The sequence below is a fragment of the Bufo gargarizans genome, chromosome 2, assembly GCF_014858855.1.
Source record: "Bufo gargarizans isolate SCDJY-AF-19 chromosome 2, ASM1485885v1, whole genome shotgun sequence".
Classification (NCBI taxonomy): domain Eukaryota; kingdom Metazoa; phylum Chordata; class Amphibia; order Anura; family Bufonidae; genus Bufo; species Bufo gargarizans.
Genome location: NC_058081.1, coordinates 269,481,487 through 269,503,570, shown reverse-complemented (window position 1 = coordinate 269,503,570; position 22,084 = coordinate 269,481,487). Strand labels below are relative to the sequence as shown.

Here is a 22,084-nt window from a genome sequence, read left to right as displayed (position 1 = left end):
GCTCCTATTGAAGTGAATAGTTCCAGCATTAGAGACTACAGGAAAGAGCTAATCAAGGAGGTGCAGGGTGTCAGAACATCACCAAGTAGATATTAATTATCTATTCTGCGGATAGGTCACAAGTACCAGGAGCCTGGAAAACCCCTCTAACATGCAAATTTTATGACCTAAACTGTGTTTATAAAACTAATAATATTTTTATTATATTAGCATAGAACAAGGGTGCACAGCCAATGGCCCAAATACGGCCATACTTTGTGATCCCCGTGCCATCAGCTGTGTCTCTGAGCACAAATCCTCACGACTCTGGATTAAAGGTTCTGTTCCTACAATCAGGGACAGTGACAGTCAGGGACCCGTGGAGAAGACATAGTGGCTTTGCCGCCTCTGCATTCTCCTCAGATTGGTGCATAGCGCTCAGTGACAGCTATGCGGTGAATAGAGGGCTGGCTGTCCTGCTTCCTCTATTGGTCCTGGAAATCATGTGATTGACTGGTGACTCGGGGCAGAGCTGCAGGGTCTTAGCAGACCCTGATCAGCTCTGCCTTGTAAAGACTCCCACAGACCAGCTCTGTCTTGTACAAAGCTCCTTCGGATGCCCCAGTTATAGTGGAATTAGTACAAAATGAAAAAAGAAAAGTGACTGTTTCACCCAGAAGTCTTTTAATGACCTCTTCTGGGACATATTATATGGCAAAAAAAGCATTAAAAATAAGTTTAATTTTTTTAAAAAAATGAATAAATAAAATAGAAAATCTAATAAAATGCAAATGAGAAAAAAAAGGATAAAGAAAAAAAGTGATTTTTTTTTTTAAGTGTCAGTGTTCCCCAGACATCTTTTATTGACCTCTTAGAGGACATGTTATGTGACAAAAATAAATGTAAAAAATTGATAAAAATAGAATAATAAAGTATAATAAAATACAAGAAAAAAAAAATCCTACTCTAACGAAAACTGTCTCTCGTGAAACTGCATATTGTATCAAAATGACTGGTGCAAAATAATGAACTCATAATTCATTTTAGTGTTAGTTTGCATGTTTAAAGAATAAGGAGCTATAGTTAAAAAACTTTTTTTAAATGTCCCCCCCCTTTAATCCCCTATTACACTGTATGATTTCCAGGCCAATTTCTGGGAACAGGTGTTCATAGGAGCACTTATTCCTGTTAACTGGCCTTTATAATCTTGACAGGCAATAAACAAGCATCTTTCAGAATAAAAGATGGATGATTATCGACAGCACAGTCTCCTCTGTATTCAGGGTTGTGCTGCTGATAATCAACAGAACTGAATGAGGGAGGAATGACTTTGGTAGCGATCAGTCTTCCCCCACTCACTTTGCATCAGCCTGTGTAATAGGCTGATGCAAACAAGTGCAAATCTTCAGTTTTTTAAAGCAATGTTGCAATGTGGCCCCCAGTCCAAAAAAGGATGCGCCCCACTGGTATAGAGCACCCTGTAATGTTTTATTTGTATTATTTACATTTAATTTAAATGGTCCGTAAAGTCACAGGAACATCTAGGCTGACAACAAGCTTATATTCTGTATTTTTCTAAAAAAAATTAATAATAAAAAGCTTTACATTTGATTGTATTTGATCTGAGATAATAGCAAGGCAGGTTGACATGTCCCTGGTCCCCTAGGTGAGGAATGGTCATTATATAAGAGTTATGTCCACTCCAACCATTCATCAAAGACACAGAGCTGAGTGTCAGAAGTTGTCACTGAAGTGGAAAGTAATTTACTGACAGCTACAAACATAAATCCATCTCTAGTGCATGATGTCCACCTAACACTTAAGCAATCATCTCATGAGTGGTTGATACTAAACAGTTTGTATTTGAAGAGTATATTGGTTTGGATGTCTATAGCCATATATCTATTCTGTTACAAATAGAGAGTAGTTCTAGAACTACATAAATCGCAACTTATACCTTAACCAGCATATACAATGCAACTCATATAAATGATGCATGTTGCCAATTCCCTGATTTCTGCGCTTCCCCCAAAGATTATATGTAAGAAGATAAAAGGGGTTGTTCCAAGATTTAAAGGGGATGTGCCATAAACTACTTTTCACTCTAAAGTTTATTTTCATCAAGTACTCTAGCTCCCGTTCCCTTTTGGATTGTTTTTAGTTTTATTTTTTCAAATTTACCTAATTAGCAGTTTTTTCTTATCTCCTGTGTTTGACCTAGTTTGTCTTGTGACTACTGTCCCATCATGCTTTAGGGCAGTGAGGTGTGTCCTGACATCAGCAGGACATGTCACACTAATCAGCTCATTTTTTACCTCCACAAATTCAAAATGCTCTTTGTAACTGGATTTATAACAGACACAACTAGTGTTGTCCCCCAAAAATAATTGTGCTAAGCTGATAGTGCTCACAGCCAGGGGTGTATCTATCACAAGGCAAACAAGGCATTTGCCTAGGGCGGCACTTGCCAATAGGGCAGCAAAATGCCTTGTTTGCTTAGTGATAGTTACACAATATGCTAAATATTTTGTTTGCCCCTTGTCCGATCCAATCCTTCACTATGCGAGCGGCATCGCCGGCGACTCATAGTGAAGGAGTTGAAAGACTTACTTCCTCCTCCTCCTAACTTCCTCCCGACCGCCCCCTGCCTTTTGCGTCCGCGCGTTGCTGTCGTGACGTCACACGGAGGTGGAGTCATGGGCTGGCAACGCTAGGGTGAGCCTTATCACCTTCAAGTGCAGAATGGATCCTGCACACGGTCACCGTGAACACTGAGGCCAGGCCCAGGCCACCAATGCACTTATCCCTGAGCCTGCTGTCTTCAAAAACTACTTAAATTACAGTAATTCACAAAAAATCTATTACTTAGTTGTTTTATAGGGTAAGGGGGTTGGGACCCGTTGGGTGGTTAGTGGGGGGAGAATTAGGGAGGGGTTAATACTGTACTATCTCTAGCTGCACATTGTTTAAAAAAATTATACAAATCTGTAAAATACATTTGTGTTAGAAGTTGTGCTTTTTTAATTTTTAGAATAATGATACAGCCATTTTATTTAATGTTTTTGTATCATGTGGACTGACCACATGCTAATTCAAACAATTTGAGTGTCTGTGATCAATATAGTATAGTTGACCTGGATGACTGACCTTTGTAAAGTGGTTGAATTTACACTTTATATTATTATATGTAAAGATTCTCTTAAAATAATAGATGCATTATTTGGTACAGAAAACACAAAATATTGGCCTCTGTTATTCACTTTTAAATACAGAAAGGAAGATGTGAAGCTCTAACAGGAAAGGGTGGAGCCTAAAGAGGAAGGGGTGGGGTTACAGAGGAAGGGGTTTGGCCTTGGCAGGAAGGGGTGGGTCAAATTTATATTAGGGGGGTGTCCGAGTTTAGTCTCGCCTAGGGCAGCACAAAACCAAGATACACCACTGCTCACAGCAATAGTGATACCAAGTCCTACCAATAGTAATAATTCTCTACCACAGTGCCCTTATTAATGGTGCCCCTACAGTGCTACCAATAGTAACAACACCCCCCTATTGTGCCCCAGAAGTGATAATGCCCCCCAGTAGTGCCCATATTAGTAATCATGTTCCCCATAGTTCCTCAGTAGTAATAAAGCCCACCATAACTCACCCTATAATTCCCACAGTAAAAGTATAGCCCACCAAAATGTCCCAGTAGTAATAATTCCCAATAACGAATAATGCCGACCTATAGTGCCCCTAGTGCCCCAGTAGTAATAAAGCCAACCACACTGCCCCTCGTTGTATTAAAGCCCCTACCATGTGTACCTGTAGTAAATATGCCCCCTTATAGGTTCCAAAGTAGTACTAATGCCCCCTAAAGTGCCCCCAGTAGTAATAAAGCCAACCACACTGCCCCCAGTTGTAATAAAGTCCCCACAGTATGCCATAGAAGTAATTAGGTCAGTCTATAGTGTCCCCAGTAGTACGAATGCCCTCTAGAGTTTTTTTTTTTAAGTCCCATAATGTGCTCAAATAAAAAAATATCCCCTTATAATGCTCCTAGTAATATTAATGACCCCAGTGGTGCTCCAATAGTAATACATCTCCCATAATGTAATAAACAATGTCCCTTTATATGGCCCCTTTAAAGACCCCATAATGCTTCCTTGGTTATAATAGTGACCCCCCATAGTGCCCCTATAGTGCTGCCCCAGTTATAATAATTACCCCCATAGTTCCTCAATAGTGCTGCCATAATTATAATAATGATGCCCCACACAGTGCCCCCAATAGTGATGCCCAGTTACTATAATATCCTTCCCCCCACAGTACCCCAACAGGGATGCCCCATTTATCATTATGACCCCCCCATAGTAGCCCAGTAGTGCTGCCCTAGTTATTTTAATGACCCCCACCTACAGTGTCCCAAGTTTGCAAATGAAAATAACAAACACAAATACACTACGTGCAGAATTATTAGGCAAATTAGTATTTTGACCACATCATCCTCTTTATGCATGTTGTCTTACTCCAAGCTGTATAGGCTCGAAAGCCTACTACCAATTAAGCATATTAGGTGATGTGCATCTCTGTAATGAGAAGGGGTGTGGTCTAATGACATCAACACCCTATATCAGGTGTGCATAATTATTAGGCAACTTCCTTTCCTTTGGCAAAATGGGTCAAAAGAAGGACTTGACAGGCTCAGAAAAGTCTAAAATAGTGAGATATCTTGCAGAGGGATGCAGCACTCTTAAAATTGCAAAGCTTTTGAAGCGTGATCATCGAACAATCAAGCGTTTCATTCAAAATAGTCAACAGGGTCGCAAGAAGCGTGTGGAAAAACCAAGGCGCAAAATAACTGCCCATGAACTGAGAAAAGTCAAGCGTGCAGCTGCCAAGATGCCACTTGCCACCAGTTTGGCCATATTTCAGAGCTGCAACATCACTGGAGTGCCCAAAAGCACAAGGTGTGCAATACTCAGAGACATAGCAAAGGTAAGAAAGGCTGAAAGACGACCACTACTGAACAAGACACACAAGCTGAAACGTCAAGACTGGGCCAAGAAATATCTCAAGACTGATTTTTCTAAGGTTTTATGGACTGATGAAATGAGAGTGAGTCTTGATGGGCCAGATGGCTGGATTGGTAAAGGGCAGAGAGCTCCAGTCCGACTCAGACGCCAGCAAGGTGGAGGTGGAGTACTGGTTTGGGCTGGTATCATCAAAGATGAGCTTGTGGGGCCTTTTTGGGTTGAGGATGGAGTCAAGGTCAACTCCCAGTCCTACTGCCAGTTTCTGGAAGACACCTTCTTCAAGCAGTGGTACAGAAAGAAGTCTGCAAGGTAAGAAAAACATGATTTTCATGCAGGACAATGCTCCATCACACGCGTCCAAGTACTCCACAACGTGGCTGGCAAGAAAGGGTATAAAAGAAGAAAATCTAATGACATGGCCTCCTTGTTCACCTGATCTGAACCCCATTGAGAACCTGTGGTCCATCATCAAATGTGAGATTTACAAGGAGGGAAAACAGTACACCTCTCTGAACAGTGTCTGGGAGGCTGTGGTTGCTGCTGCACGCAATGTTGATGGTGAACAGATCAAAACACTGACAGAATCCATGGATGGCAGGCTTTTGAGTGTCCTTGCAAAGAAAGGTGGCTATATTGGTCACTGATTTGTTTTTGTTTTGTTTTTGAATGTCAGAAATGTATATTTGTGAATGTTGAGATGTTATATTGGTTTCACTGGTAAAAATAAATAATTGAAATGGGTATATATTTGTTTTTTGTAACGTTGCCTAATAATTATGTACAGTAATAGTCACCTGCACACACAGATATCCCCCTAAAATAGCTAAAACTAAAAACAAACTAAAAACTACTTCCAAAAATATTCAGCTTTGATATTAATGAGTTTTTTGGGTTCATTGAGAACATGGTTGTTGTTCAATAATAAAATTAATCCTCAAAAATACAACTTGCCTAATAATTCTGCACTCCCTGTACTTACCTTTGTGGAGCAGGACACAGGCCTCTTCTGGTCTGCATCCTTAGATGCTTGCAACCCAACTCAGGCCGTGCAATGTTGATGACATAATTGCACTGCCTGCGCTGGCCTCTAATAAGCTAGTGCCTTTAGCCTATGACAGTGAGTGGCAAGGCAGGGAGACACTGGCTCACATGCACCCCCGGAACATTCAACTGTATCACTGTCCTCAGGATACAGTTGAATACTGTATTGTTAGAACAGTCCCACATACCGCTTCACTATACAGCATGTACCCCTTAGGGTACTGTAGAGTGGGACAAGTGTGGAGGACAGGTCTGGTGCAAGGATTTTTGCCACCCTAGGCAAAAGCAAATTATGCCGCCCCCTTCACTCTGCCCACTGACCACGCCCTTTGGCCCACCCCTTTTTTGTTGGCCACCTACTTAATGATTGTTGCATGCAACATTTTACTTGGCCAGCTAATTTTAGATATTCTACTGCATTCCTGTTACAATCCCCCCTCCCCCCAATTTCAGCCAAATAATAAAAATTGTAAAATAGAACATTTAATGAAAACATTAATAAAACTTTTTCTCATATGCAAAACATAAAATAGCAGCATTGCACATATACAGCAGCACATACCTCTCACATCCAGGGCCTCCAGGTGACGTCTTCTCCAATGTAGATCTTCTCTGTCATCATCTTCTCCATTTGGTCTGGACACTTCTCTCAGAGTGTGACACACAGACATCTTAGTGTTCTCACTTTTCTATCATCATCCCCCAACCTGGAGTCCCCACAGTGTTATCCTGCTGATCGCTATGCCCCGGCACCTATGCCTACAAATGCTATCCTGAAGAAATAATAGTGCCCCCATAGTAATGGTGTATGTAATTTGCCCCCACACTGCGCCACATTATGTGATTTGCCCCCCACACTGCCTCACATTATGTAATTTCCCCCCACACTCACATTAATTTGCCCCCCACACTGCCCTCCATTATGTCGTTTGCTCCCCCAAACTTGTGTCGCTGATCCTGTACAGTCTGTACTTGCCGGCTGCGCGAGCATGAGTTCAGTTAAGATCAGTGTCTTCGGCGCGCAATCCCGTCCTGCGGCACGTGATTCCGCGGGACCCACTTAGGGAGGTCACGGGTCTGGCGGGATTGCGCGCCGAAGTGACTGAATTCATGCCCGCGCAGCCGGCAAGTACAGGATCAGATCAGCGACACAAGTACAAGGGGGCGGGAAGTTGGGTCCGGCGGGTGACACCCCATCACACTGGTGTCACCCGGTGCGGCCCGCACCCGCCGCATGCACCTCACATCCACCTCGCGGCCAGACTCCAGAGCGCCAGTGCCCCCAGCAAGAGTGCGATCTACGTGGGGGCCTACTCTGCTTACGGGTGGAGGATCTAATCTTTAAGGTCTGTTGTACAGCTGTAGGCCTAGAAAAAGCAGGATAGTCATACAATGCACTATACACACAGATAGCACTGTATGCATCTCCCTGTCATTGCCTTGTTCATGGGTGCTCTATAGAGACATCAGACTTCCTGAACATTTTATACATATATTTGCTATACCACTAGAATACACACTGTTTTCCCAACTGGAAGTCTCTTTTGATCTTCAGCTTAAAAGGTGCCAGCTGTTCTATTTCTAGAGAGTGTTTTCATTAGGACTGTCATAGAGGTAATAAAAACATGACATATATTACTTTGTTGTACGCTAATAGAAAGCATGTAAGAAGACACTCTTTAAGCTGTTGCAGCTCTGTAACAACATTGAAAGAATAAAGGGCCAACCATCTGCTTTATTATCAATATATTTTATTACATTTTATATTGTACTGCATGCTGTTCTACATTAGACCCAAGTACCTGCGTGCTTGAAAGAGATCGAACTTGTGAGCCCTACTGAGAAAAAGCGCACCATGGCTGTCAACCACCTGTAATTCCATAGATAGTCTGAAATATTGAAGACTATTAGCCAAGAAAAGGTGTGGACTCTAAAACAGATTTGACTTAGGGCTTGGCTTCTCCTAAGCACATTATCCAAGTTGCCCCCCCCCCCCACCACCTTCATCTTTGCCCTCTCACCTTTGTACAGGGATCTGGACTTTACTGCAGGACAACCACCAGGTTGCTATCTCTTGAACTAGTCTTTGTTCAATGATAGCTGGCCTAGATGGGCCAAGAGACTCTGGTGCATAGCACTTAGGGAAAGGACAAGTGCATGGTCAGTGGACAAGCAGAAATCAGGGCAGGCAGAGTTTGTTCAGTCCAGTAAACAGTCAGTATGTCAGAACAGGTGGCACAGGATCAACACGATGAACAGGCAGTGGTCATGATGGTAGGAAAACGACCAATGCGATAAACAGACAGAAGTCATTCACAGTAGTTCAGAAGACACAAACACATTTGCAGAGTCTGGATTCGTTAAGGATCTTATTGCTCAAATAGCTTAAATAAGTGGCTCGGAAACTGATGCATGAAGGAGCTGTCATAAGACTCCTGAGCTCCTGCCCTTCCCTGCATGGGAGACCTATGCAGCACTTAAACTAGCCCACCATAAAAAGGCAGTTGTCTAACCTAAGGCCTAAGGCATCGTATAAAAGTGTACTGGTGGTCACAAAGGGGTTAAACTTAAATTCAGTACACTAATAAAGTAGCATGTCAGCCAGTTATGGCGAAGCATTCATACAAGCATAATAGATCAATTCATAAGTAAATCCTTGTTGGGCCATGTGTCCTATACAGATAATTCCACGAATTGCAGTCACAGGACAGGAAGAAGTGCTGTTATTTAGCTACATCAATAAGGCTACTTTATTTTTGTTCAGGGAATGAGATCAGAAATCTATTTGTTCTTTGTTATTATAGGATAGGATTTTCAGATCTAGGTCATTCACAGGATGCGTCAATTTTACCCTGACATTTGGAATATATCCTATACTGTTTTGTAGTGATGAGCGGCAGGAGCTATATTCAAATTTGCGATATTTTACGAATATTTTGTAGAATATTTGTATATTCGTGAATTTCGAGAATTCGAGATGATTTTATTGAATGCGAAAAATTGGCAGTGTAAAAATCGCGTAATGCGAATACGTAACGTGAAATACAGGCGTAGGTCACTTTGGCTACATTTTTCAAGCTGCTAGAAGTTTATGAGTCTCTCCTGAGACTGGAGAAAATGGTTGGCTCGGCAGAACATTAGAATACCTTTATATGCAGATAGTCAAGTGCTCCAATATATTCGCATTTGCGCTAATCGGCAGTGATTAGAATATTTTATCGCACTACGTGCAACTTCACATTTTAGCAGGTCTGACTACAGATTACTGATTGGTGCACTAAGTATTGTTGTGAACTTGACATTGCTTCCTTCTCATTGGTCCACAAGCAAGAAGCAGAGAGGAATCATGTGTTCAGATGGAAAAAAATTCCAAATATTCGCTATAACGAATATATAGCACTATATTCTGAATATTCGCTAATTCTCGAAGTGGAGATATTCGTGATAAAAATTCGCTATTCGAATATTCGTGCTCAACACTACTGTTTTGTTTCAGAAGGAACTGAACAAATATCTTTTTAAATTTTAAACTTAAAGGGGTTCTCCGGAATTGATTTAACCGCCTCCAGAACGCCTAACGCAGGGTCGCGGTTCGGAGGCGGCAGCTGCAGGCAGAGTCACACAGTAATGCGTCATCTCGCGAGACGCGAGATGACGCGATTAGCCGGCCCGCACATGCGCATCGCGGGCTGGCAATAGTTAGAGGGGGGTCGGGTCATCAGCTTGCCAGCCAATGATCGTGGCTGGCAAGCTGATGATTTTTAAAAAAAACAATCAGAAGCCATATAGCAGATCATATTAGTAAATATAATGTGTTAAATGGCTTCCCTGCTCCTCTGCTGGTCCTTTTGGTTGGTTGGTCTCAGCAGAGGAGCAGGAATCACAGTGAGTAGCACCAAACACCACACACTTAGCCCCAGATCACCCCCCTGCACCCCAATTAACCCTTTGATCACCCCTTGATCGCCCCTGTCAATCACCTAGTGAAAGGAAAAAAGTGATCAGTGTAAACTGTCACTTTTTTTTTCCACTGGTATTGACTGTTAGGTTTTAGGATAGTTTAGGCCCCTTGGTTAGGTAGTTTAGCGATCAGTTAGCGCCCAGCCCACCGCACCGCAGTCACTGATTCGCTGATTAGCGTATCGCTAATCAGCATTTGTACTTTTATAGTATCTGTAAGTGATCAAAACTGATCACGGTCAGATCTATAATAGTATTAGTGTCACCTTAGCTCGCCCTCCACCCAAAACGCAGTGTTTGCCCGATCAGGCCTGATCGGTCGCCCACACGTGCGTTCACCCACGCCCGCCCCGCCGCAGTGACACAAAATATATTTTTTTTGATCACTGCACAATCACTTTACAAGCGCTTCGGCGATAAAAAAAATCAGTTTTGATATTTTTTATCAACTGCAGCGGCCTCCGGTACTTCGCTAGCCTCCCATTTGTAAGACAGGCTTCGTTTTTTTTTTTGGGTAGTCTCAGGGAATACCCCTAAATTTAGTAGCCCAAATGTCAAACAAGGGGTATTCTTCTGAAGAGGCCTACAGGCTTCTGACCCAGTCGGATGAGGAATGGGAACCCTATCTGATGAATCTAGCGGGTCAGAATATGAACCTGTAGAAAGCAGTGGCAGTCTGACACAAAGTTCGGACGAGGAGGTTGAGGTCCCTGATAGCACCAGGTGTACCCGGCCCCGTGTCGCTAGACCACAGGTTGCGCAGAATCCGCTTCAAGGGCAGCAGAGTGGGGCTGGCGCTGTCGGATTACGTGGTGAGGCATACACCAGCAGCGCAGCCCTCCCTGGACCTAGTACCAGCACTGCCGTACAACATGGTGAAGTGGCGAGCACCAGAAGGGCAGTTGAAGCTGGTACGATGGCACGTGCAATAGTTACCCCGTCGCAGCCACCGCACAGACAGGCCCGTAGACCCCCTAGAATCCCTGAGGTGCTGGCAAATCCTGATTGGCAGTCCCCAACTTCAGCAGCACCATTAGTTCCCCCTTTCACCGCCCAATCTGGAGTTCGGGTTGAGACAGCTCAGATTGGTTCGGCCCTGGGATTTTTTGAGCTGTTCTTGACTGCGGAGCTCTTGGACATAGTCGTGGCAGAAACAAACCGGTATGCCACACAATTTATAACCGCCAACCCGGGAAGCTATTATGCCCAGCCTTTCCGGTGGAAACCAGTCCAAGTTTCCGAAATTAAAACTTTTCTGGGCCTTCTCCTCAACATGGGTCTAACCAAAAAGCATGAATTGCGGTCATATTGGTCCACGAACCCAATTCATCACATGCCCATGTTCTCTGCTGCCATGTCCAGGGCACGATTTGAGGCCATCCTGCGTTTCCTGCACTTTAGCGACAACACGACCTCCCGTCCCAGAGGCCACCCAGCTTTTGACCGGCTCCACAAAATTCGGCCGCTCATAGACCACTTCAACCAGAAATTTGCAGATTTGTATACCCCAGAGCAAAACATCTGCGTAGATGAGTCCCTAATACACTTTACCAGGCGCCTTGGCTTCAAACAATACATCCCAAGCAAGCGCGCCTGGTATGGGGTCAAATTGTATAAGCTCTGTGAAAGGGCCACAGGCTATACTCACAAATTTCGGATCTATGAGGGAAAAGATCAGACCCTGGAGCCGGTCGGTTGCCCTGACTACCTGGGGAGCAGTGGGAAGACAGTCTGGGACTTGGTGTCATCCTTATTTGGCAAGGGGTACCATCTTTATGTGGACAATTTCTACACAAGTGTGGCCCTATCAGGCATTTGTTTCTAGACCAGATTGGCTGCTGTGGCACCGCGCGAACTAATCGCGCGGGCTTCCCCCAATGGCTCGTTACCACCCGTCTTGCAAGGGGGGAGAGGGCTGCCTTGTGTAACGAAGAACTGCTAGCGGTGAAATGGAGAGACAAGCGTGACATTTACATGCTCTCCTCCATTCACGCAGACACGACAATCCAAATTGAGCGAGCAACCAGAGTCATTGAAAAGCCCCTCTCAGTCCACTACTATAACCTTCACATGGGAGGGGTGGACTTCAATGACCAGATGTTGTCTCCGTATTTAGTTTCCCGACGCACCAGACGCTGGTATAAGAAGGTGTCTGTATATTTAATTCAATTTGCTCTGTATAATAGTTTTGTTCTCTACAGTAAGGCTGGGAGAACAGGATCCTTCCTCAAATTTCAGGAAGAGATCATCGAGAACCGGAGGTTCCGTGGCCCCATCCACCAGTGTAGTTAGCTGTCTACACGAGCGACATTTCCCCAATGTCGTTGCTGGTACCTCAACCCAACCGTCACCCCGAAAAAGATGTCGTGTCTGTAGCAGGAGTGGAATAAGGCGTGACACCCACTATTTCTGTCCTGACTGCCCTGACCACCCTGCCCTATGCTTAGGGGAGTGTTTCCGGAAGTACCACACACAGGTACACCTAGCATAGGGATCACATCTCACCAGGACAGGCAAACAGGGCTATTAGGGCCCATTCACACACAGCTGCTGCAAACCTCTCCTTTCACCTGGGACAAAGTGCATAATGTCCCATGGGGAAGGAGAGGTTTGTCCTACAAAGGTAAAAAAAAAAAAACACCAGTAAGCCAAAAAGTTAATGTTCAGTTCCAAAAGTTAAATAAAGTTTATATGTTCTGTTCAAAAGTTATTATAAAGTTAATAAAATTATTGCGTTGCGGCCTGGTTTTTTCTTTTTTTTTTTTTTACCTTCCAGGTGGACCAACCGATTGACTAGCTGCAGCACTGATGTGCATTCTGACAGAAGCATTGCGCTGCTGTCAGATTACACACAAGTCGGTGTATGCGGCACTGCAAGACGAGATTTCTCCTCTGCAGTAAAAGATACGTTTGCTGAGGAGGTGGCGGTGTTCATATGCTTTGGCAAACACTTTGTATATATAAAAAAAAAAATAATCCCGGCAATGATTTATTCATCCACATCGATTGATGTGAATGGAGAAATCGGGTTTGCCAGGGCATACGAGCTAAGTGGGTATGGATGTTGGGCGGAGCTCCTATGTCCTGGCAGTCGCCTTTCCCCTCCTTTTTTTTTTGGGCAGAGATTTTTTCATCCACATTGATCGATGCGAATGAAGAAATCTGTGCCGTTAATTTTTTTCTTTCAGCCCAGAGGCTGAACGGAAAAAATAAATCTCATTACCCGTATGCTCAATATAAGGAGAATAGCAGAAACTCCTAATGCTGGCCATACATGTAATGATTGCGGAGACCCTCAAATGCCAGGGCAGTACAAACACCCCACATATGACCCCATTTTGGAAAGAAGACACCCCAAGGTATTCGCTGAGGGGCATATTGAGTCCATGAAAGATTGAGATTTTTGTCCCAAGTTAGCGGAAAGTGAGACTTTGTGAGATAAAACTAAAAAAAAAAATCAATTTCCGCTAACTTGGAGTGTCTTCTTTCCAAAATGGGGTCACATGTGGGGTATTTATACTGCCCTGGCTTTTTAGGGGCCCTAAAGCGTGAGAAGAAGTCTGGGATCCAAATGTCTAAAAATGCCCTCCTAAAAGTAATTTGGGCACCTTTGCGCATCTAGGCGACAAAAAAGTGTCACACATGTGGTATCGCCGTACTCAGGAGAAGTTGGGGAATGTGTTTTTGGGTGTCATTTTACATATACCCATGCTGGGTGAGAGAAATATCTTGGTCAAGTGCCAACTTTGTATAAAACAATGGGAAAAGTTGTCTTTTGCCGAGATATTTCTCTCACCCAGCATGGGTATATGTAAAATGACACTCCAAAACACATTCCCCAACTTCTCCTGAGTACGGCGATACCACATGTGTGACACTTTATTGCCGCCTAGGTGGGCAAATGGGCTCACATTCCAAAGAGCACCTTTCGGATTTCACTGGGCATTTTTTACAGATTTTGATTTCAAACTACTTCTCACGCATATGGGCCCCTAAAATGCCAGGGCAGTATAACTACCCCTCAAGTGACCCCATTTTGGAAAGAAGACACCCCAAGGTATTCCGTGAGGGGCATGGCAAGTTCCTAGATTTTTTTATTTTTTGGTCAAATGCCAACTTTGTATAAAAAAATGGGAATAGTTGCCGAAATATTTCTCTCACCCAGCATGGGTATATGTAAAAAGACACCCCAAAACACATTGCCCTACTTCTTCTGAGTACGGCGATACCAGATGTGTGACACTTTTTTGCAGCCTAGGTGGGCAAAGGGGCCCACATTCCAAAGAGCACATTTTGGATTTCACAGGCCATTTTTTACAGATTTTGATTTCTAACTACTTCCCACACATTTGGGCCCCTAAAATGCCAGGGCAGTATAACTACCCCACAAATGACATGACCCCATTTTGGAAAGTAGACACCCCAAGGTATTTCATGATGGGAATAGTGAGTTCATGGAAGTTTTTATTTTTTGTCACAAGTTAGTGGAATATGAGACTTTGTAAGGAAAAAAAAAATAATCATAATTTTCCTCTAACTTGTGACAAAAAATAAAAAGTTCTATGAACTCAGTATGCCCATCAGCGAATACCTTAGGGTGTCTACTTTCCGAAATGGGGTCATTTGTGTGGTTTTTCTACTGTCTGGGTATTGTAGAACCTTAGGAAACATGACAGGTGCTCAGAAAGTCAGAGCTGCTTCAAAAGGCGGAAATTCACATTTTTGTACCATAGTTTGTAAATGCTATAACTTTTACCCAAACCATTTTTTTTTACCCAAACATTTTTTTTTATCAAAGACATGTAGAACAATAAATTTAGCAAAATATTTATATATGGATGTCGTTTTTAGAAAAAAAATTACAACTGAAAGTGAAAAATGTAATTTTTTTGCAAAAATTTAGTTACATTTCAATTAATAACAAAAAATGTAAAAATGTCAGCAGCAATGAAATACCACCAAATGAAAGCTCTATTAGTGAGAAGAAAAGGAGGTAAAATTAATTTGGGTGGTAAGTTGCATGACCGAGCAATAAACGGTGAAAGTACTGTAGTGCAGAAGTGTAAAAAGTGGCCTGGTCATTAAGGGTGTTTCAGCTAGGGGGGTTGAAGTGGTTAAAATGGCTGCCAGAAACCTGCGATCAGGACTGGTTGCCTGCACTTGCAGAGCTGCCTAGGGGGTGAGGGGGTAGGGCCTCACTACACTCTGCGCTCTATTGTTGTTGGAGAACCCCTTAAATATAAAAAATAATTAAATGCTATGTTCACATTTGGAGGCAAATGTTTTATTATTGCTTTGTGCTCATCTTGAGCTAAAAATCATTTTTTTCAATTGGTCTTTATTAAACATTTGAAGCCAAATGTACAGGATCTGAATTTTCTGTCTGTTCCGTCAGGCAGCTCACCTGACGGACTCCTTATTTCTGATCTCTGACGTTATAACCACTCATTATAGCTTAATCTTTTTTTACTGATAGGAATGTGGCTTAAATTAGTGTTTTTGACCTTTTACTAATTGAGAGATAAGGCTTATTAGATGACTGGCAAGAAAAAGTGAAAGTATTACTCACACAGCTAGGAAAAACAGTAAACCCTTTGTGACAGAACGTCTGATTTTTTTTAGCCCAAAATGAATAAAGTGCTATCATAAAGAAATTGCCTCCAAAAGTGTACATAGCCTTTAAAATCCTGGACAACCCCTTTAAGGTGACCCTTGATTAGTCTTAATCTCAACCTCTTGGCTTTGTCTCAGCATTTATTTTAATTCAACATAGTACAGACTACTGTAGCAAAAAAAAGAACATATATAGAGCTGAACCTGATGGCACGACCACTTTATCATTTACCCCTTTGTCACATATTATAAATCACAAAGCTTACAAATCCTGTAACCACCATAAAATGTTACATAATAATTGAACCAGAGCTCTGAAAAGCAGAAAGAGATGTAGGAAAGAGAAAGAAACCTGTAGGTGAGGAGCTCAGGTTAGAGATCCATGACTGATATGATGGTCCTTTTTTAAGGGATTTTATGTGGAATAGAGTAGCAGACATGATGGAACCATGAAGCCAATGTGATCACAGCCAACAGTCACTTCAAATGGAAGCCTTTGTTGTTGCTCCCTCTGTGTTTCATACATGGGACATATTCTAGCAGTTCTAAGAATTGTAAGAATGTGGATGTGCAGGGTCATGACTGGGTATAAACTGGCAAAAGGACAGGCATGGTAAATGCATTTCATGTAACACGTCTTTGTAACACGTACTGTTCATATTTTGCAGGAGAACCTACTGCCACAAATGCAGCAGATATTATGCATAAAAGATGAGATTTGTCGGCTGGCGGCACACTTCCCAGGTATACAGCAACAGCAAACCATTTTCTTTGAAGATTCTGCTGTTTGGGTTATTTCCTGAAACTTGAAAGAGAAGGTTTAGCTACGTCTTTTCCTCTTTCTTAATTGTGTAAGAATTGCTGAACAAATACTGATGTAATATACTTGAAAGCAACCCACCAAAGCCTCCATGTACTGTCCTGGAAGCTTCATTGTCATTCAGAATGTGTGCAAAAGTCTGCTGATGTGTGAAAGTCTAAACCTCCAGCTGCTATAGAGGCACATTATCCTCTAAAGCAGGGATCAGCAACCTCCGGCGCACCAGCTGTTCAGAAACTACAACTCCCAGAATGCTTGGTTCACTTCTGTGGGGTCAGAAGAACAGCTGAGCAAGTTTGCATGCTGGGAGTTGTAGTTTTACAGCAGTTGGAGTGCCAAAGGTTGCTGATCCCTGCTCTAAATCAATGCTAACATCATTGTTTCTCAAGAGGTGCACTTTTGCAATCTTTTTTTATTGCTTCAAATGTATATTAATCTAGTCTGCAAATAATCTTAACTGAAATCAGCTACAGTTTTGTGTCTACAGCTTTTCCAGACCTATGTGTGTCCATGGTAACAGACTACATACCTACACTGTGTAGTCTGGTCCTAGAGTCTTTTGTTACTACTCCTGTGCCTGTGTCTTAAGGGCCCTCTACACGGGCCGAGAATCTGCAAGATAATCGCTTTTTAGCGTTCATAGGAACACTCGTTAGTGATTATCTGGGGGAGTAAAAGTGCCACCAAATACCCGATACACGAGCAAAATGCTTGTTCACTGAGCAATAGATCTTTCATGCAGACACAAAAATCACCCTAAATATGAAGCAGTTGTTTAGCTGTGCCCTTTTGCTGTATATTTTTTTCTAATTTGTTCTTTGTGTTGCCGGACGCAATTAAAAAACCTTTCTTAAAACCTTCACTATCACCTATTTTCTATTGGTATATGTGAACACTCGATTTGCCCAATTTTTGGAAGCATTACACCAAAGATCCCCCTAAGGTTACTTTCACACTTGCGGCAGAGTGATCCGGCAATCTGCATGCAAACGGACAGCATTTGTAGACGAATCCGGATGTGGATCTGTCTCACAAATGCATTGCAAGAACGGATCCGTCTCTCTGTTTGTCATACGGACAAACGAATCAGTTATATATTTTTTCACATTTTTACCAGTCTGCGCTTCCGCAGACCAAAAGGACGTGTCCGGCATTGCGGTATTTTTAATTCTGGATTCGGCACTAATACATTTCAATGGCATTCCGGCAACTGATCCGGAATTTTGGACGGAGATAATACCGCACCATGCTGCGGTATTTCCTCCATCCAAAACGCCACTCAGTGACTGAACTGATGACATCCTGATGCATCCTGAATGGATTTCTCTCCATTCAGAATGCAGCGGCAATGTGCGTTCTGCATTTTTTTTGTGGAGCGGAAGTGCGGACCCGGAAGTGCGGATCCGCAATTCCGTGTCCGGGCAGCATATCATGCTGCCCGATAGGAATGAATGGGTCCACAATTCCGTTCCGCAAAATGCGGAACGAAATTGTGGATGTGTGAATGGAGCCTTAAATAGTCATATGGTTAACCAACTAAAAAATAAAGGCTATCTGCATCTAGCAGATGTGCTACATATATAGCTCACAACGAGTCGATGATGGCTAGTCAGACATTCATTACAGCAGCCTCCGTGCCCTCTTTCCGAGTCCTGTCTTCACCCCGTCGCCCTCAGCTCTCTCTCATCTCCACCATGCTTCCTGGACTCACATGGATGCTACACTCAGCTGGTGGCCTCTTCCTTTTAGTTGTCCGATGTGTGTTTGTGTCGGACCTTCTTAGATGTTTTATACTCCAAAATACAATGCTGGGGATGGGCATAGGCCTCGTGGAGGCACCAACACCAACCCAGCGATCACACACAGTAATAGCAGCAGCTACCCCAAGTAATAGAGCGCTAGGCTCAGATCTGGCTGGAGCACATCATCATTACTTAGGAGATGGGGCTGAGAGATGGCAAGAATCGGGCAGTGTCAGGACCATATGAGTAGAGATGGCATGCGGTTCGCCCGGCGGTCGTTCCGCAGCGAACTTTGCTTGTTTGCGGTTCGCCGAATGGGCAAAGATATGTCAATGTCCGCTGCCGCCATATTCTTTTGTATTGTGAAGAACTTTGACCCATGACACCTCCATCAGGTGGTACAGGACAGCCAATTGAGACGTTTCAGCACATGGACATACCCCTTACCTTATAAATAAACCCGATCCGGCCGCCAGCTACACAGCTACACAAACGCTATTGGAATAAATAATTTCAACTGGTGTGATATACCAGTTGCCCCCCCAAAAAAGCATACTGCTAATGTATCTGGAATGAGCCATCCACCATGCACGGTCACATCTGGTGCTCCCAGGACGCCGGCACATGGCTCCGCAGTGTGGGATTTTTTTTAACATATCCGCTGCTAACAATAGTGTTGCCATCTGCAGCCTGTGCTGTCTGTATGCTGAATGCATAATTTTTGGGACCTATAGTCCACGGGCCTGCTGTAAAATTGATATCCAATGACCGTGTAATCTACCTCCAGCCACATACTTACTTGTCCTATTCGGTACGCTGAATGCTTAATTTTTGGGGCCTGCAGTCCACTGGCTTGCTGTAAAATAGATATACAATGACCTTGTAATCTACCTCTAGCCACATACTTAGGCCTCTTTCACACTACAGTATGTTGAATTCAGTGTTTTGCGTTCCGTTTTTCACGGATCCGTTGTTCCGTTTTTTGCTTCCGTTGTGGTTCCGTTTCCGTTCCGTTGTTCCGTTCCGTTTTTCCGTATGGCATATACAGTATACAGTAATTACATTGAAAAAATTGGGCTGGGCATAACATTTTCAATTGATGGTTCCGCAAAAAACGGAACGGATACGGAAGACATACGGATGCATTTCCGTATGTGTTCCGTTTTTTTTTGCGGACCCATTGACTTGAATGGAGCCACGGACTGTGATTTGCGGCCAAATATAGGACATGTTCTATCTTTTCAACGGAACGGAAAAACGGAAATACGGAAACGGAATGCATACGGAACACATTCCGTTTTTTTGCGGAACCATTGAAATGAATGGTTCCGTATACGGACCGTATACGGAACGCAAAAAACGGACCGCAAAACGGAAAAAAAAACGGTAGTGTGAAAGAGGCCTAACTTGTTCTTTTATGTCCGCTGAATGCGTAATTTTTGGGGCCTGTAGTCCACTGGCCTGCTGTAAAATTGATATCTAATGACCCTGTAATCTACCTCTAGCCAGATACTTGTTCTTTTCTTTTCTTCGCCTGCCATTAAAGTGAATGTGGCCGGCCGCAAACTTGCGGTTCGCGAACATTTGATGACGTTCGCGCAAAGGCACGATCGCGTTCGCGAACCGTCCCGGCCGATGTTCGTCCATCACTACATATGAGTAATATCCTGGGTAGATGTGACCAACCATGATGAATGATATACGTTTACTGGTGTGGAGGTTTGAATCAACTGTGCGATCTGATGGCTGAATTAATTACAGAGTCTGATGTCTTGGGGCTAAATTAATTTTGTGGTATGGGGACTGAATTAAATTTAGGATCTGACATCTGGGATCTTAATTAAATTTGCTGTGTCTTGGGTATTACATTTTTTCAAATGAAGGAAGGGAACAAAATGACCCAAAAGTGTTATTAGAGTTATATCAAAGCAGCACCATTTACCTAAGAGCAACAAAAGCCCTTATTTCATTGTATGATAAAACAGCTTTTATTAATAATGTGTTAAAACATACAAGATATATGTGAAGTCAGTGAACATTAAAAACACAAGCTGTCATTCATGAGTACGTGTGGTACAATGGCGCTATATGCTGTTTTGCTGGTAAGCAGAGAAATGGCCATCCAGCATTTCACTCACTATTTCTGCAGACATACTACCGGCAATAGAAGTGTTAGGAGCTAGTTGTATAAACTAGCGATACACCATATAGCACCATATACCACTCACATTCCTGGATGACATTTTGTATTTTCAATGATTGTTGAGTTACTTTTTCGTGGGCTACCTTGTATCTTTTATAGTTTAACACATCTATATTATTAAAAGCAATGTCATGTTTGGTTGCCTATAGAGGACAGACAGACTAACAATTAACCATTGGACACCAAATTTGACACATAGGTACATCAGATGTCTGGGAAGGTTTTCATAAAGGTCTCAGCTCTCTAGGATGTACCGTTCTTGAGATATTCCCAAAAAATGCAAATATGGCACCATCACATGACCCTTATTAGCCAATAGAAGCCCGCAGGTTCTTTAGCCTTCACCTCCCTAATATACACACAGTTTCACACCAGGTTTCCATGACAACTCATCCATTTTTTTCACTGTTATAGGTCACTGTTAAGGCGGTGTGGTGCTGTGGAGGTCAATGTTAAGAGGGTGGGATACTGTGCAGGTCATAGTTATGGTGACTGGGCACTGTGGAGGTGACTTAAGGAGTGGAAAATATATTTATGACTTATCCTCAGAATAAGTCATCAGTAACAGATCTGCAGGGGTGCAAAACCCAGGACCCCTGCTGATCAGCTCTTATAAGAGGCCTTGAGCGCCACAGCCTCTTCTTCCAGCTCAGCACACTCCAGTCAATGGGGCTGAGCTGCAGTACCAAGTACTTCCACTGTACGATGTACCGCATTGTCCTTGGAAAGCAGCTGGAAGCCTGCATCGCTCACCAGAACTCCTGATGGGCAGGGGCGCCAGGATGTGAAACCCCACCAATGTTATAATGATTATATATCCTGGGGATAAGTCATCATTACGTTTTCCAGGATAACCCCTTTAAAAATAAAATAAACAGTGTGTAACTGCTGGGGTATATAGGGCTACTAGCGATTTTCCTGTAAAAAACAAAACAAAAAACAGGGCCTCCTGGGGACCCTTGAAACAAATCCAATAAACACCAAACAGACAGACCAGCACTTTATATTTGGGCAGTGGCAGGTACATTGTCTAGTTATTAATAAAACATATTTTTTTTCCATAGGATTACATAAGGGTTTGTGCTGCCTTTAGGTGTCTTTTTAAGCCTTAAAAATAAAAAATATTACTTAAAAAACTTATATGATATGACCTAATTTGTAGTGTGGATTTTGCTATGTAAATCCACAGCAACTTGCATTATAATACAAGTGGATGGAGTAAAAAAAAAAAAACATGTACCGGAAAATCTCCTCATGTAAAACAGCACATGCTATGAGTTTTCTACTCTGCAGAATCTTCATTCTGTTGCTGAAATGCCACAAGTCTCACTATTTGCAGTGCAAGGTCATGCAACACATGGATTCACTGCAGACTCACCAAAAATCCATGGAGAAATTGGCCTAAATTAATATAAGATATTTTTTCCAGGGGTTCTCTGATGCTAAAAAGGTTGGGAAACACAGAATAAAGCAATTAGCCCATTCATTTGATTAGATTTTCCTGGCTTTAGATTATATACACTAGAGGAAAATGAACAAAGAACACTTGCAAAACTTAATACGATTGAGCAGAGATTGACAGTGTATAAGCTGCCGGTCAATGATCAAACAACCAAGGTGGTACCCCTTTATTTTGGGTTCTGCAGTATGTTGAGGCAGGATCACATTACTACTGGCTGACATCTTCACTTGCTGAGATACAGGCTGCCAC

The 22,084-nt window shown here is 42.8% G+C and overlaps 1 protein-coding gene across 1 annotated transcript in view; it reads left to right on the top strand.

The window, feature by feature from the left end:
- CPED1 (cadherin like and PC-esterase domain containing 1) overlaps nucleotides 1-22,084 on the top strand; it is a 475,576-nt gene that overhangs the window by 60,266 nt on the left and 393,226 nt on the right. The window contains exon 4 of the mRNA XM_044277190.1: nucleotides 16,277-16,352. Coding sequence (XP_044133125.1) covers nucleotides 16,277-16,352 — 76 coding nt within the window. The remainder of the gene's footprint in view (nucleotides 1-16,276; nucleotides 16,353-22,084) is intronic.